The 15567-nt window shown below is 44.9% G+C and overlaps 1 protein-coding gene across 5 annotated transcripts in view; it reads left to right on the top strand.

Moving 5' to 3' along the window:
• Nucleotides 1–15567, top strand: part of ANKRD6 (ankyrin repeat domain 6) — a 190383-nt gene that overhangs the window by 139432 nt on the left and 35384 nt on the right. For all 5 annotated transcript variants that reach the window (XM_056125346.1, XM_056125348.1, XM_056125349.1 and 2 more), the window contains exon 3: nucleotides 13651–13749. In XM_056125346.1, coding sequence (XP_055981321.1) covers nucleotides 13651–13749 — 99 coding nt within the window. The remainder of the gene's footprint in view (nucleotides 1–13650; nucleotides 13750–15567) is intronic.

Here is a 15567-nt window from a genome sequence, read left to right on the forward strand (position 1 = left end):
GTGGCTGGGAGGGGCTCTTGAAGCACAGGTGGAGGGCAGGGGGCTCTCTGGTGGTGGATGTGGTGTTGGAGTGATGTAGGCACGAATTAACAGGACTCATTATTAACAGGGGTGCAGAACCTGTGCATCGCCAGGTGTGACCCAAAAAGTGAAAAAAAAAAAGTAAAACAAGAAAACATGCTCTGTGAAAATCTCTGTTAAGGAGGTAAAAATTAACTAATAGTCTGGGAGAAACATTTGCAAAGTACTGATGACAAAGGATTTATATTGGTCTTGTATAATAATCCCAGAATTACGAAAAACTCTAAAACTTAAGAGTGAAATAATAGATAACCTTGTGAGGAAATGGGGTAAAGTCATGGAGAGACATTTTATCACAGAGGTTATACTGATGGCAAATTAGGCAGATGCAAAGATGTTCAGTGCCATTAGCCATTAGGAAAATGCAAGCTAATACCACATAAAATAGTACAGTAGGTCAGATGTTTTCCTTCTACACAGTTTACCTGGGTGCGATCCCCAGCACCCCTTAAATATCCCGAGCCCACCAGGAGTGACCCCTGAGTACAGAGCCAGGAGTAAGCTTTGAGCACAACCGGGTGTGACCCCAAAACAAAAACAAAATAATAAAACCACAGTGAGCCGCTACTACATGTATCATCATTTTAAGATTAAAAAGTAGTAACACACTAAACACTGGCAAAACTGTGAAGAAACTGAGTCTTTCTTACTTTGCTAATGAGAATGTAAAATGATAGAGTCACTTTGAAAAATGGGTGGCAATTTCTTATAAAATTAAATGTGCAGACCAAAGAGAAAAGATATACAAAAACTGGAGATATGACCTAAAAGACCTGAGCACATGCTTTGCATATAGGATCCCTAGGTTCAATCCCACGTACCATGTGGTCCTCCAGGCACCACAGGGAGTGCCCCCCCCCAAGGACAGAGCAGGGAGTGGCCCCAGGTGTGGCCCCCAAAAGACAACAAAACTACCCACATACCCTAGGGCTCTCCCTCAAAAAAAAAAAAAAAAGTATGGAGCAATAGCACAGTGGGTAGGGCATTTGCCTTGCATGCAGCTGACATGGCTGACCCGAGTTCGATTCCTCCGCCCCTCTCAGAGAGCCTGGCAAGCTACCCGTGACATATTCAATATGCCAAACACAGTAACAACAAATCTCACAGTGGTACTGGGCCCATTCAAGCAAATCCATGAACAATGGGAGGACAGTGACAGTGACAGTGTATGTCCTATGTGAATATCAAATGCTCTCATTCAAGGGAAATGAAGCTTTTGTTTATATAAAGGTACATACAAATGTTTATAGCACCTGTAGTCATAATAGCTTCGAGCTAAAAACAACCCAACTTTCCCACACTGAGTCAATGGTAAACACATTATGGTACTTTATGCTGCCAAATACAATTTAGATCTTTTTTTTGGTTTTGTTTTAAAAGATACACACTAGGCTGGAGAGATAGTACAGTCAATAGGGTATTTGCCTTCTATGAGACCAGACCAGGTTCAATCTCTGGCACCACATGTGATCCCCAGAGCCCTAGCCAAGAGCAAGTCCTGAGCTCAACTAGGTGTGGCCCCAAAACAAACAAATCTTAATTTAAAATCTACAGACTATTGGTATATGCAAGCTTATGTACTCTCTTATTCCATTTATATGATATTTAATCCATTCTGAGTTAATTTTGTTCATGGTGCTAGTGATCAAGATTCTTTTGCAGTCTACTTTCCCCAAAACCATGTAGAGAATTGACTTTCTGATCTCCACGGAATGATTCTGACTCCTTTACCATAGAGCAGATGTTCATATATGCATGAGTTTGGGGGAAGCTCTCAGTTCTGTTCCATTGATCTTTCTACCTGCTTCTGTTCAAGTTCCTTACCAGTTTCATTATTAGTGCTTTGTACCTGACTTGTATTTAAGGTACTTTGTTGTTTTTTGTTGTTTTTTGTTTTGGGGGGGGGGGTCACACCCGGCAATGCACAGGGGTTATTCCTGGCTCTGCACTCAGGAATTATCTCTGGGTGGTGCTCAGGGGACCATATGGGATGCTGGGAATTGAACCCAGGTCGGCCGCATGCAAGGCAAACACCCTACCCGCTGTGCTATCACTCTAGCCCCTATTTAAGGTACTTTGTATTAGAGTTTCAACCAGGGAATTGGAAGTCTCCATTTTTCTTTTTTTTTTTATAGTAGCCACAGCTGATAGTGTTCAGAGGCTCAGGGATGCTCCAGATCCAGCCCACATGGCCAGCAGTGTGCTGTAATGCACACAGTAATGCCCAGCCCTGTGCCAGGGCCAAACCCAGCAGTACCGGTGACCACTGGGGCCACATGCAATGGTGCTCAGTTTCAGAGACATGGGGAAGTACACTCTCCCATGCACTGTGAAGAAAAAAATTTGGAAACTGTCTGATGTTTGTTATCTACATGCATGAAATAATGAAGTTCCTAGAAAAGTATTTGTATCCTAAGGACTTCATAGTATTTATTATTATCACTAGGAAGCTCAAGACTCTCAGAATATGAAAACTTCAGTCTCTGAAGAATGTCCTACCAAAATGTCAGTTGCAAGATTGACTCCCACAAACAACGAAAGCAAAATAAACTAGACTTTGTCCAAAATTTAAAAATTATTTATTAATGGGGCTGGAGCAGGTAGGGCATTTGCCTTGCAAGCGGCTAACACAGGTTCGAATCCCAGCATCCCCATATGGTCCCCTGAGCACTGCCAGGAGTAATTCCTGAGTGCAGAACCAGGAGTAATTCCTGTGCATTGCCAGGTGTGACCCAAAAAGCAAAAAGAAAAAAAATATTTATTAAAAGACACTCTCGGCAGAGTAAAAAATCTATAAATCAAATCTCTAACAATGAATTAGCATCCAGAATATATAAGGAATGTGAAGCATGAATAGAAGACTTGAATTTTCCCCAGTGGAGATAGACAAATCATCAGTAAGCTTGTGTAAAAAATGTTCAGCATCACTAATCTCCAGTTTATTATTAGGGAAATGTAAATCAAAATCGCAAGTTACCACCTTTCTATCCATTAGGATGGTTATTGTCAAGCAAAACAAAATTGATACCAATGTGTTGGCAAGGATTTGGAAGATAAGAACACGAATACCAATGGCACAACCACAATCGAAGCAGTTGACAGTTTCTCAAAAAGCTTAACCTGAGACAGGGAAGATGGCTCAGAAGGCTAGAGTGTGTGCCTGACATGTGTGAGGCCTTGACTTCCTCCTCTCCTGGAGGCCCCAAGCACCACTGGGCTCAGCAGATACCATATTGCTGGGCCCCAATACTAAATTGTCTGATTTGCCCAACTGATTTGAGTATTGCTGGAAGGAGCCCACAGGCTAGCATATCTTGAGTTTCCCTCCCCCAATAAGTAATTTTTCACAAAGGATTACTATATAGTTTAAAATATACCCCATGGGGCTGAAACGATAGCACAGCAAGTAGGGCGTTTGCCTTGCACGTGGCCAACCCGGGTTCGATTCCCAGCATCCCATATGGTCCCCCGAGCACCACCAGAGGTTGTTCCTGAGTGCAGAGCCATGAGCAATCCCTGAGCATTGCTGGGTGTGACCCAAAAGGCAATAAAATGAAATAAAATATATCCCAAAAAGTGAAAATAAGGACTTTCACAAACAGATATTTGTATACCAATGTTCACCCAAAAGTATTCACAATAGCCAAAGGTAAAGAGCAACCCATATATATCAAGAAATGAATAGATGGATAAAACATACCATTTACATATGCAGACTACAAGTCGGCCTTAAAAATATGAGTGAGGGTAAGGCTGGAGAGATAGTACAGTGGGTCAGTCACTTGCCTTGTAAGTGGCCAAATTCTATCCCTGCACCAAATATGGTCACCCAAGCACTACCAGGAGTGATCCCTGAAGGCAGAGCCAGGAGTAATCCTGAGCACAGTTGGGTGTTGCCCAAAAACAAACAAACAAATAAATGAAATTCTGAAACATATTACAATATATAAGTGAGTCTTGGAGACTTTCTAAGTGGAATGTACTGGACACAAAAGGACAAATGTCTGATTCCACTCACATATGTCCTGAGGAGACAAAGCAGAGTTACAAGAAGAAGTCAGGATTTAATGGATTCCAAGCTTCCATTTGGGGTGATGTAAAGAAGTAGATAGTGAAGATGAGTGCACAGTATTGTGAAAGTATTTAATGCCTCTGTGTTTTATACTTTAAAATGGTTAAGTAACATTTGTGTTATGTTTATGAATTTTACTGAAATTTTTTTTTCTTTCTGGGTCACACCCGGCATTGCACAGGGGCTACTCCTGGCTTTGCACTCAGGAATAACTCCTGGAAACCATATGGGAATCGAACCCGGTTTGGCCCCGTGCAAGGCAAACATCCTACCCGCTGTGCTATCACTCTAGCCCCTTTACTGAAATTTTTATTTGAGGAAGGATTGGTTTTGTTGCTGTTGTTGTTGTTATGGGGCCACACCCGACTGTGCTCAGGGCTTACTCCTGGTTCTGAGCTCAGATAGCATAGAATTCTATAAAGCTGGATTTGTTTTATGATACCAGCATAGCCTTAATATCCAAACCAGGGAAAACATAAGGAAAGGGGATGAAAGAGAGGCACAAAAATTTGACTGATTTTATTATGAAAATAAATGCTAAAACTCTTTTCTTTTACTGGTTGTTGGACTGTATCCAGCAATGCTCAGGGTTCCTCCTGGCTCTGCACTCAGGAATCATTACTGGTAGGCTCAGAGGACAATATGAGATACTGGGGATCGAACCCAGGTCGACTGTGTACAAGGCAAGTGCCTTACCCTCTGCCCCTCCAGGTCCGAGGTGCCAAAATTTTTAATATTACTTCTTAATAATATTAGCAGATGGGACTGAGCTGTTTTTGATCATGAATGCATGGATTTATAATGAATTCATAATTCCATAATTCATTACACCAACAAATTAAAGCCAGACACTGACAGTTGCTGAAAATGCTGTGGTTCACATCACCCAAAAGGAGAGAGAGAACAAAAGGGAATGCCCTGCCACAGAGGCAGGGTGGGATGGAGGGCATGGGGGATGGAAGGGATGCTGGGATCCGTGGTGGTGGGAAATGGGCACTGGTGGAGGGATGGGTATTTGATCATTGTATAATTGAAACCCAAGCACAAAAAATTGCAAGTCTACAACTGTACCTTATGGTGTTTCCTTAATACAATTTTTTTTAAATGCTGTGGTTCATAATAAAAAGCAAAGAGAGGACATTTCTATTTGGGGGGAGGTGGGTAGGAGCACACAGGGCTTACTACTGGCTCTGTGCTCAAGGATCACTCCTGCCTGATAGGGTCTCAAGCACCTTATGTGGTGCCAGAGATTGAACCCAGATCAGTTGTGTGAAAGGCAAACACCCTACCCACTGTCCTATTATTCCGCCCCAAGAGAGCACCTTTTCTTTTTTAATTCCCAGTTATAATTCATCATGTGCTATGGAAACAATGGAGTCTTTAGCGATCAATTAGGTTGCTTGAAATACTTTGGTCCTCCTTGTTGATGGATCTTTCTTACAGCAAGTTACCAGAACAGCAAATGAATGTTGGCATTTACCAGCTCACCTCCAACAGGATTTTTCTGTTATGAAGTCATTATCTTTGAATAATTGATTCTCAACAATACATGTTTTAAATCACCTCTCCTATTTGTTTTATGAATGTTAGACCCTCCCCAGGGTAAGATTTTTGAGAAGCTTTTGGCAGAGGAAACTGACCTTTTCTTTTCTCTCTTTTTTTTTGGGGGGGGGGGGGGCGGTGCTGGTCACACCCAGCAATGTTCATGGGTTAGTCCTGGCTCTGCACTCAGAAATCACTTCTGATGGTGCTTGGGTGACCATATGGGATGCTGGGCGTCGAACCTGGGTCGGCTGCATGCAAAGCAAATGCCCTGCCCACTGTACCATTACTCCGGCCCTGAAACTGACCCTTTCAAAGGGAGGATCATAGGCCTGTCAGATGATAAAGGAGGGAAGGCTCTTCCCGCGCTTGTAGCTGATCCCAGTTTGCAGCTTGCTCCCACACACTACGTGGTCCCGTTAGCAACCCTGAGCACAGAGCCGGGAGTACTACCAGGTATGACCTAAAAACCTAAATGAAATCAAAGGCAGGATTATTATTTTACAAGGCCGTTTGTCTTACTAACATTATTTCTGCCCTCCCTACTTTTCTTGCCTTTCTTTTCCCCCTTAATACAACAAATAATCTATTGCATTTCTCATGGTCTGAAGAAAGGGGAGTGTTGTCATTAGGAATCTATCCTAAATGTTAATCTACCCTAAAATTTCCCATTTAAATGCTTTCTCCTCTTGTAGCTCACAGAAGTGCCATTGTCCTCAGAACAATCTCTAGTAGAAAGGTTAAATTGGTTTCTTTCTCCCTGAATCCCAATCAGAGTTTCTAGCTTTACTATTCCTTTGGGTTCTATCCTGGTATCTCTCTGTGACTCGGGTCATGAGCCAGCGCCACTGAGCCAAGACGGCACCCCAGGTGTGGCTGAGCACTGACTCTGGCCCTCCTCACTCCTCAGACCCCCTCAGACTCTCCAGACAGCTGCTCTGAGGGGTATCATGCTCACTGGCTCATGGCTTATGGGCAGGTGCAGGTACTGTCCCTCTAGAGACTGCCAGTCTGTCATGTCTAAGCAGGTTGAAAACCATGCACCTGCCACAGTGGCTATGAACTGCTCATCCTTGGACCAGTGCTTAGTCAGGTATTGGTGCTCAGTTGTGAAAAGGTTGAAAATGGTTTGAAGTGTACAAGGGAGGATCAGAAATACTGAAGCTGAGGGGCTAGAGAGACAGCACAGTGGGTAGGGTGTTTGCCCTGCACATGCCCAACCCGGATTCGATTCCCAGCATCCCATATGGTCCCCTGAGCACCGCCAGGAGTAATTCCTGAGTGCATGAGCCAGTAGTAACCCCTGTGCATCACCGGCTGTAACCCCAAAAGAGCCCTAAATAAATAAATAGATGAATAAATGAATAAAATAAAGGTTCCTACTTTAAAAGAAAGAAAGAAAGAAGGAAAGACAGAAAGAAAGAAAGAAAGAAAGAAAGAAAGAAAGAAAGAAAGAAAGAAAGAAAGACTGAAACTGAAGGTCAGAGCAATAGTACAATGGATAGGGTGTTTGCCTTGCATGTGGCCAACCGCTCTTTGATCCCTGGCCTCTCTTTTGGTCTCTCAAGCCAGGAGTGATTCATAATCACAGAGCCAGGAGTAGCCTCTGAGCATCATCGTGTGTGACCCAAAAACAACACAAATTAAATACCAAGGCCAGAGAGAGGAGATGTCACCCAATTCTGGGTTCTGGCTGGAGGATGTGAGAGCAGAGCCGCTGCTATGGTCTCCCAGGCCCCTGGACTCTGGGAGGAAAGAATATTTGCAGGCTTGTTTCTGCGCTATGTGGTCCTCTACTAGTCCCACCCTGCTACCAGGGCAGGTTGGGGGAACTGTCACCCTTTCAAGGCTCAGTCAGGGGTTTACAACCCCAAGGATACCTTAGATTCACCTGGAACATGGGGTTGGAGTAGGCACTTACCTAATACATGGCCAATCCGGGTTCGATTCCCAGCATCCCATATGGTCCCCCAAGTCCACCAGGAGTGATCACTGAGTGCAGAGGAAGGAATAAGCCCTGAGTACCACTGGGTATGGACCAACCCCCTCCACCACCACCACCAAAAAAGAGGCGAGGGGAATATTACCTGGAACTTAAATAACACACCAGACCATACCCTAACTAATGTAATCGAGCCCAATGTTTTTAAGGTAAATTTTGGGATTTAGTTTTCATTTTAACATTGGATATGACTTTAATGTTTAGCAATAGTGCTGGAAACACTGATTTAAGTCATTGTCTGTGAAAATGTGACCATTCTCCTGGAAATGTGTTAGGAATGTTGATTCTCAGTCTACTGAATTGATTGATTCCCAGATTACTGAATCAGTGTTAAGAGGGGGACCTAGGTATCTTTTGGGGATGGGTGAAGGTGTAAAGGTTTGAACCACACTTGGAAGTGTTCAGGGACTTCTTCTGGCTCTTTCCTCAAAGGTCACCCTTGGTGATGCTCAGAGAACCGTAAGTGGTGCCAAGGATTAAACCTGGGTGGACTGCATGCAAAGCAAATACTTAAACCTTGCTCTATCCTTTAGGCCTCATGTACTTATTTTTCAGTAAGTCTTGAAAGAGCTTATGCTGCCCAATAAACTTGAAGACCATTGTTTTAAGGCACAGTATGATAGCAAAATAAGCAAGATCATTTCATGTGACCTGTGTTGATGATTGTGAAAGTAATTACAAGATGTGTTGAAAACGATCAGGCCAACATGATATTAGTTGTTTTAAATGATGGAATTACAGATGATTTGATTTTCCAAAATGTTAGGAATGTCCTTATATTGCTCTTAAAGCTACAGGAAGCTGTGAAAGGCAGTCATGCAGTAGTTTTGACTGACGGGGTAAGAGCCCCTCTAGAATATAGCTAGAGCAGCGACCCCTGCTGTCCTGCCCCAGCACTGCAGGTTATTGTCTTCTTTTCCTCTACTGTGATTCTCAGCCCTGTTCTCTCAAGAGTCACCTGGAAGATGGCATGACAACTGATTCTTGGGTCCTCCACGGAGTTGAGTGGGGAAACTCTGAAAGAGGTCTCTGGCCTCATAATGATGCCTTGGACCAGCCTTGGAGATGCACAGGGATTTCTCCTGGCTTTGCACTCAGGAATTACACTGGGAACTGAACCCAGGTCAGCCGTGTGCAAGGCAAACACCCTACCCACTGTACTGTCGCTTCAACCCCTTCTTGTTTTGTTGTTGTTGTGGGACCACACCTAGATGTACCCAGGGCTTAACTCCTGGCTCTGAGCTGAGGTATCATTCCTGGCAGGCTTGGGGTCTATATGGAATGTCAGTGATCGTATCCAGGTCAGACACAAACAAAGCAAGATCCTTACTCCTATACCATTGCTCCAGCCCCTAGAATCTTGGAGACTTCTTCAGGGTTTGCTTTTGAAACTTCTTGAGAGCCCTCTGCAGGGATCATCTTAGTGGCACTCCACAATCTGCACAGCCGGGAGTGGGAAGGGTAAGGAACCCTGGCAGGGCCAGGCATAAGGGTTAGTCCAGACCTGAATGACCTGTTGGACATACACATGAATCTCTACATGCCTTAGTTTCTGCACATATAAAGTAAGTTTGGGGCAGGAGACTTGAGTAGGACACTTGTCTTACATGCAGCTGACCTGGGTTTGATCCCTAGCACCCTATACCATGTACCTATTCCCTGTACCATGCCTGAAGTGATCGTTGAGCAAAGTCAAGTGTTGCCACCAAACAAACAAAAAAATGAATGAAGTAAAGTATGTTTAATAGTAGTGCCAGGTCAGAGAGAGTCAGGGATTAAGGTACTTGCCTTGCCTGAGGCCAACCCTGCCTCAAACCCCAGCATCGCATAGTGCCTACCAGGGATGATTGTTGAGCTCAGAACCAGGAGTATGCCCTGAGCCACCAGGCTTGATTCCACAATGAAAGAAAATGAAACCAAAATGATATCTCATCCACAGGGTCTTTGGGGCGGGGGGGGGGGGGGGTCCTGAATGAGCAAACATGTAACATTCATACAATATTCCTGTTTTTAGTTACATCCTTTGATGCTAGCCGGTTCTGCCTCTTACTCTTGTTCTCATTATTATGGGTCTTTCTGGCCCCACCAGGATCCAATGTTGAGGTGGCTTAAATGGGTCCTTGAGGATAACTGAGTTAGGCCAGAGCACATTGTTGCTTCCACAATGCATGTTCCATGCAGTCTTTCCCCCATTGCTATGTTCCTCTGATCCTCAGAGCATGGAGACGAGACCAAAGTACTTCTTGATGCTCCACTGACTCAGGTCAGGAAGATGCTGGCAAGAAGTCCAGTCCTTCTTGTCAGCCATTTGCAGTATCTATTGTGTTCACCCAGCTATGCCTGTGACTTGTGCCACAGCTGGGCCTTGTCATCCTGCCTTCTGATTATATGTGTCCACTTAGGCAAGCCCCTTGGCCTTCGTGGGCCTCAGCTTTCCACCACTATGACCAGGTAGCTGCTAAGCTTATTCCGTGGGTCTCCCCAGACCCCAACACCAGGGACTCCACAGCTGGTGACTCCTCCCCCAGTCTCTCTCGAGGCTACTTTTCCTCACTACAAATGTCCTTTCAGATTTCTTAGAAACACTCTGCCAGCCCTTCTCACAGCATACACACATACATCTTTCTCCTCACAGCCATGATGCCCTTCTCTGTGAGGTGGGCTGGGAGAGATGGTACAAAGGGTCAGATCATGGGGCCTTCCCTATTGTTCCCCAAGCACCACTGGGGGCAAATATTGGGTGTGTCGTACAGCGGGAAGGGCATTTGCCGTGCATGTGGCTGACCTGGCTTCAATTCCCAGCATCCCATAAGGTCCCCTGAGTACAGCCAGGAGTAACTCCTGAGTGTAGAGCCAGGAATAACCCCTAAGCATCGCTGGGTGTGACCCAAAAAAAGTGAAAGAAAAAAATATTGGGTGTGGCCTTTCAAATTAGCTAAGAAGGGATGTCTTAGAAACCTCATGCAGGTCACTTAACCAGTGCCCTTAATAAGGACATGCAGTTGCTGTAGCTGGGGACCAGAAACGTGCATGGATGCTGCTGCTACATTTGTACCATCTAATCAACGTTTCCTTAAAAAAGGCTCAAGGTTAAGGACACCCCCTCACCCCCGCCACTGCACCCCCACCTGCTGGGGAAGGTCAGTCTGTCTTGCAACCTTTTTATGAAGGTTTTTTATAGCACACATTCTAGGGAGTAACTTTTTTTTTTTCTTAATTAAGAATTCTAATTTTAAAGCAGGCCCTGACCTCTTTCTTTCCAGAAACGTGTGAGTACTTTCATTGCATTTTCTGGGTAAAAATTAAGATCCTTTATTGTCTATTGGCTCTGTTTCCTCTAGAGGCAGTTGGCACCCAGGCACTTGGCTGAGACCATTGTAGAAGGGTTCTTCCCACGAGGATATTTAAGAAAAAAAAAGAACTTTGGGCAGTTGGATTAGAGGCGGAAAGGACTTCAAATCACATGGCACTTTTTTTTTTTTTTTTTTTGCTGAGGGGTGTATTTTAGCTGGAATGGGGCCTTGAGGGATGAAGCAAAGGGATAATTGTATTTCCTTTTGAGTTTGGAGACTTTTGTTCGGCAAGGTCATTTGTCAGACAGAAGTTGATTTGCTCTGGAGTCATTTCGGTGTGTCTACCTGGTGTCGGGCCTCAGCTCCTGCTTTGGGAGCTAAGGCGATGGGAAGTGTCTAATCACGATTCCTACAACAGGCCTGCGCTGCCCGCTGGGATTGAGTAGGAGAAGGGACTCAAGTGGATTCCACATCCCTTGTGCTCGTTAGCAGCAAGGAGAGACGATAGGAAATGCACCTTCAAATAAAGACCCAAAATACCAAATGATACTGTGCAGTTTAGTATGATGTGTGTAGATCTGAAAGTCAAAAGGCTGAAGTGATATTACAGCAGATAAGGCACTTGCCTCGGATGATCCTGACGCATGAAGGAAGCGGCTGAGGAACCCAGGTGTTCGGCACCCGGGGCGTAGATCTCCAAGCCTGTTCAGATTGGGACTGGGGCCTCCTCCACCCAGACCCCCCCCCCCACACACACACACCATCTTCCAGTATGTAAGCATTACACCCACCAACTGCCCCCGGCACTGTGTAATCCCATCAACAGCCAAGACTCAGAGACTATAAAACCCTGTTCCCTGAAGCGCACGGCTGCATTTGTGGCTGCGGGACATCTTATCATCTAGTTCTTACTCTGGAGAACCTGACAGGCTACCAAAAGTATCCTGCCCACATGGCAGAGTCTGGCAAACTCCCCTTGGTGTATTCAATATGCCAAAAACCAGTAATAATTATGGGTCTTGTTCTCCTGACCCTGAAAGAGCCTCAAATGTGGCACTTTTTAAAATCTCAGGGCTAGGACGAAGGAGACGTTACTGGGGCCTGCTCGAGGCAATCGATGAACAATAGGAAGACAGTGATGCAGTGAAGGCACTTGCCTTGCATAAACCCACCCCAGGTTTAATCCCCACACCATGTACTGTCCCCCAGGCACCAGGAATGATCCCAAAGGGCCCAGCCAGGACCTGAGCACCGCCAGGTGTGGCCCAAAATCTAAAAATGAAGAAGGAAATCAGTCAAACAATATTAGTGTATTGCTTATGGCTTCACACATGTACTAAAAATGTGTGCTAAAAGGCAAAGAAATGACAAATGTGGAGATTTGAGAGTATTTTTCCCTGTGAGGCTGGAGAGAAATGAGTGGTAGGAGGGGTCACCAAAACATGTCCACAGTTTCTCTAGCATTTGCTTCAAATAAGGTGCTGCTTATAGTTTTGAGTGACTGAAATATTTTTTTAATAAAAAAATTTTTTTGAGAGAACGAGCTGAGCATTGGTTCGGCAGACTGCAGTGCATACTTTGCAGTTGGCTCAGGTTTGACTGCCCCTCTCCAGTTACTGCATGATCTCCTAAGCACTGCCAAGGGTAACCCCCAGTCTTAAGTCAGGAATAGCCCTTGAGCACTGCTGGGTCTGGCCCAAACAGCAAACAAAATAGAGACAGAATCAATTCTAATCACTTTAGTCAGCGGTTTCAATTTTGAATAATTATCTTGCTTTCTTGGGTTTTGTTTTTGTTGATTTTTTGGTTATTGGGGAACTACTCCCAGCAGTGCTCAGGAACCATTCATAGTGGGGACAGAGGGGACCATATGGGATGCCAGGAACTAAACCTTGGTGGCAGCAGGGGTGGTAGTGTTTTGGCCACCCCCAGCTCTGCTCAGGGCTTACTCCTGTCTCTGGTGGAATTTGGAGGAACCGTATGTGGTGCAGGAGATCAAACTGGAGTCTGCCACATGCAAGACAACACCCTACAACTCTACAAAATAGAGCCTCTTTTGAATAATTATTCACTAGATTTTTCTGAGACTGATAACCTGATCTTTTGCTGCTCTGCCATCTTTTCCTTTTTTTTCTTTTCTTTTTATGAATCACGGTTGAGACCCTTACAAAACTGTTCGTAATTGGGTTTCAGTTATACACTATTCCAACACTCATTCCTCCACCAATGTACATTTCCCAGCACCGTGTCCCCAGGTTCTCTCCCATCACCCCCCACCCCCTGCCTGCCTCTGTGGCAGGCACTTGCCTTCCCCCCTCTGTCTCTCTGTCTCTGTCTGTCTGTCTGTCTGTCTCTGTCTCTGTCTCTCTCTCTCTCTCCCTCCCTTTTTGGTGCTCTGCCATCTCTTGCCCAATCAGATTCACTGTAACTGCTTTGACAGCCCTGAACATTAGCACCTGTGGGAAAGGAAAAGCCCTTTCTCATTCAATACCCTCCATATTAGTCTGGTGAGCGTGGAGTGCTAATGAGACAGTCAGTGTTGACCGGGTTTGTTTATTGATGCCTTGTCAATATCCCAGGATGGAGTGCCATATGCAGACCTGACCCCAGGATGGTCTAGATATTTTCTTCTGAAATTGGGGTTTGTTTTGTCTTGACAGCATGGCCGGACCCCCCTGCATCTTGCTGCCAACAAGGGCCATCTCTCTGTGGTCCAGATCTTGCTGAAAGCTGGCTGTGACCTCGATGTCCAGGATGATGTGAGTAAAAGGATTGAGGGCAACTGGGGAGCGTGTTTGCCTAGAAACCCACAGAACAGAATGTGGTCAGCGGGAGGCTGGAGGTCAGTAGGAACTGTCCAGTGTCTTTCACATCAGTTGTGGGCCCTGCAACCCATTCTCAGTATTAAGTCAGAGTGTGGGCGTGAGGCATGGATTTCCCATTGTTATGAAGGGAGTTTTCTTAATCAAGCATGCCAAGACAGGCTGTGGATGGAGTATAAGGAGGTTTTTATTTTCACCGGCTCATGAGATCAGTGGGTCGATGGTAGGCAAGCACCCGAAACCTTAGACAAAGCTCAGAGCCTTTTATTTTTATTTTTTTAATTGAAGAAAAGCCTATTTTTTAAAGACATTCATACAAACTCATCATTTCTTTGCTTCATGCTCCAGAATTGTGGGGGCGCACGCACATCATGGCACCTTATCAGTATGGCTACAGGAAGTTTCCTACAATCGGAATTTTCTTAGCTTGAAATGGGGAAGTTCATCCCAAGTGCAGACAGGGTGGGCATCTTTAAATTTTTTCACCAACAAGCAAAATTATCTCTAACAGTATATTTCATAAACCAATTGTAAAATCAAAGATACATATAATAAATTTCCATCATAATACCATCATGGTTCATTTTCTCTCTAGTGTCACTACAGGACTGAGCCTCAGTAGGATTTTTGCCTGTGTCCTTTCTGCTTGGAGGCACATATCCATGTGCATGCATACTCTCTCTCTCTCTCTTTCTCTCTTTCTCTCTCTTTCTCTCTCTCTCTCACATACACACACACACACACACACACACACACACACACACACGTGTGGGCCACTCCTGCTGACGATGTGTGTTGCTCACTAGGATAGTCCCTGGAGGAGAGAAGGGGCTGATGGGTTGGAGAAAGTACAACAGAGAAGGCACTTGCCTTGCATGCAGCCAACCCAGATTTGATCCTCAGCATCCCATATGGTCCCCTGAACTCACCAGGAGTAATTCCTAAGTGCAGAGCCAGGAGTAACCCCTAAGCACCCCACGGTGTGGCCCAAAAACCTAAAATGAAAAAGAAAAAAAAAGATGGGGCTGAAAATCTTGCTTTTTTCCCTCTTTTCACCTTGAATTCTCTTAACCTCCACTCTGTTAAAAAGAACCTACTCCAAAATATAGCAGACATGGACCCAAGGAAAGGAGCCTCTGAGCAGGGCTCACGCTGGAGAAGTGCTGTTATTCACACTCAGCCTCTGAATCTCTTCATTCAGAATTTCTATAGAATGTTTCTGATCTGTTCCTTTGAGATCAAGTATCTATCTCTAAGCCAAACCACAGTGACTGGCATGGGGTCCTGTAAGAAGCTTGATTGCCCTGATGGGTCTCTGAGGAAGGTTGATAACTTTAAGAAGTAGATGTAGGGACTCAGGTGAGAGCCCAAAGGGCACGTGTACATGTAGTGTGTGGGGATAGTTTCCCATCAAAACAGCAGGATAGCCTCTGAGCACTGCTAGATATGGCCCCCCAAACACCCCCACAACAAAAATAAGTAGATGTAGACAAATTATAAATATTCCTCCAATGAGCTATAATGATAAAGTCCTGGGGCTGGAGCACATTGGGTAGAGCATTTGCCTTGCATGTGGCTGACCCGGGTTCAATTCCCAGCATCCCATATAGTTCCCTGAGCACTGCCTGGGGTAATTTCTGAGTGCAGAGCCAGGAGTAACCCCTGAGCATCACCGAGTGTGACCCAAAAAGAAAAAAAAAAGATAAAGTCCCATGAAAATGTGATCAATATTATCTTCTGAAAGTTTGTTTCTAG

The sequence above is a fragment of the Sorex fumeus genome, unplaced genomic scaffold (assembly GCF_029834395.1).
Source record: "Sorex fumeus unplaced genomic scaffold, SorFum_2.1 ptg000054l, whole genome shotgun sequence".
NCBI lineage: Eukaryota > Metazoa > Chordata > Mammalia > Eulipotyphla > Soricidae > Sorex > Sorex fumeus.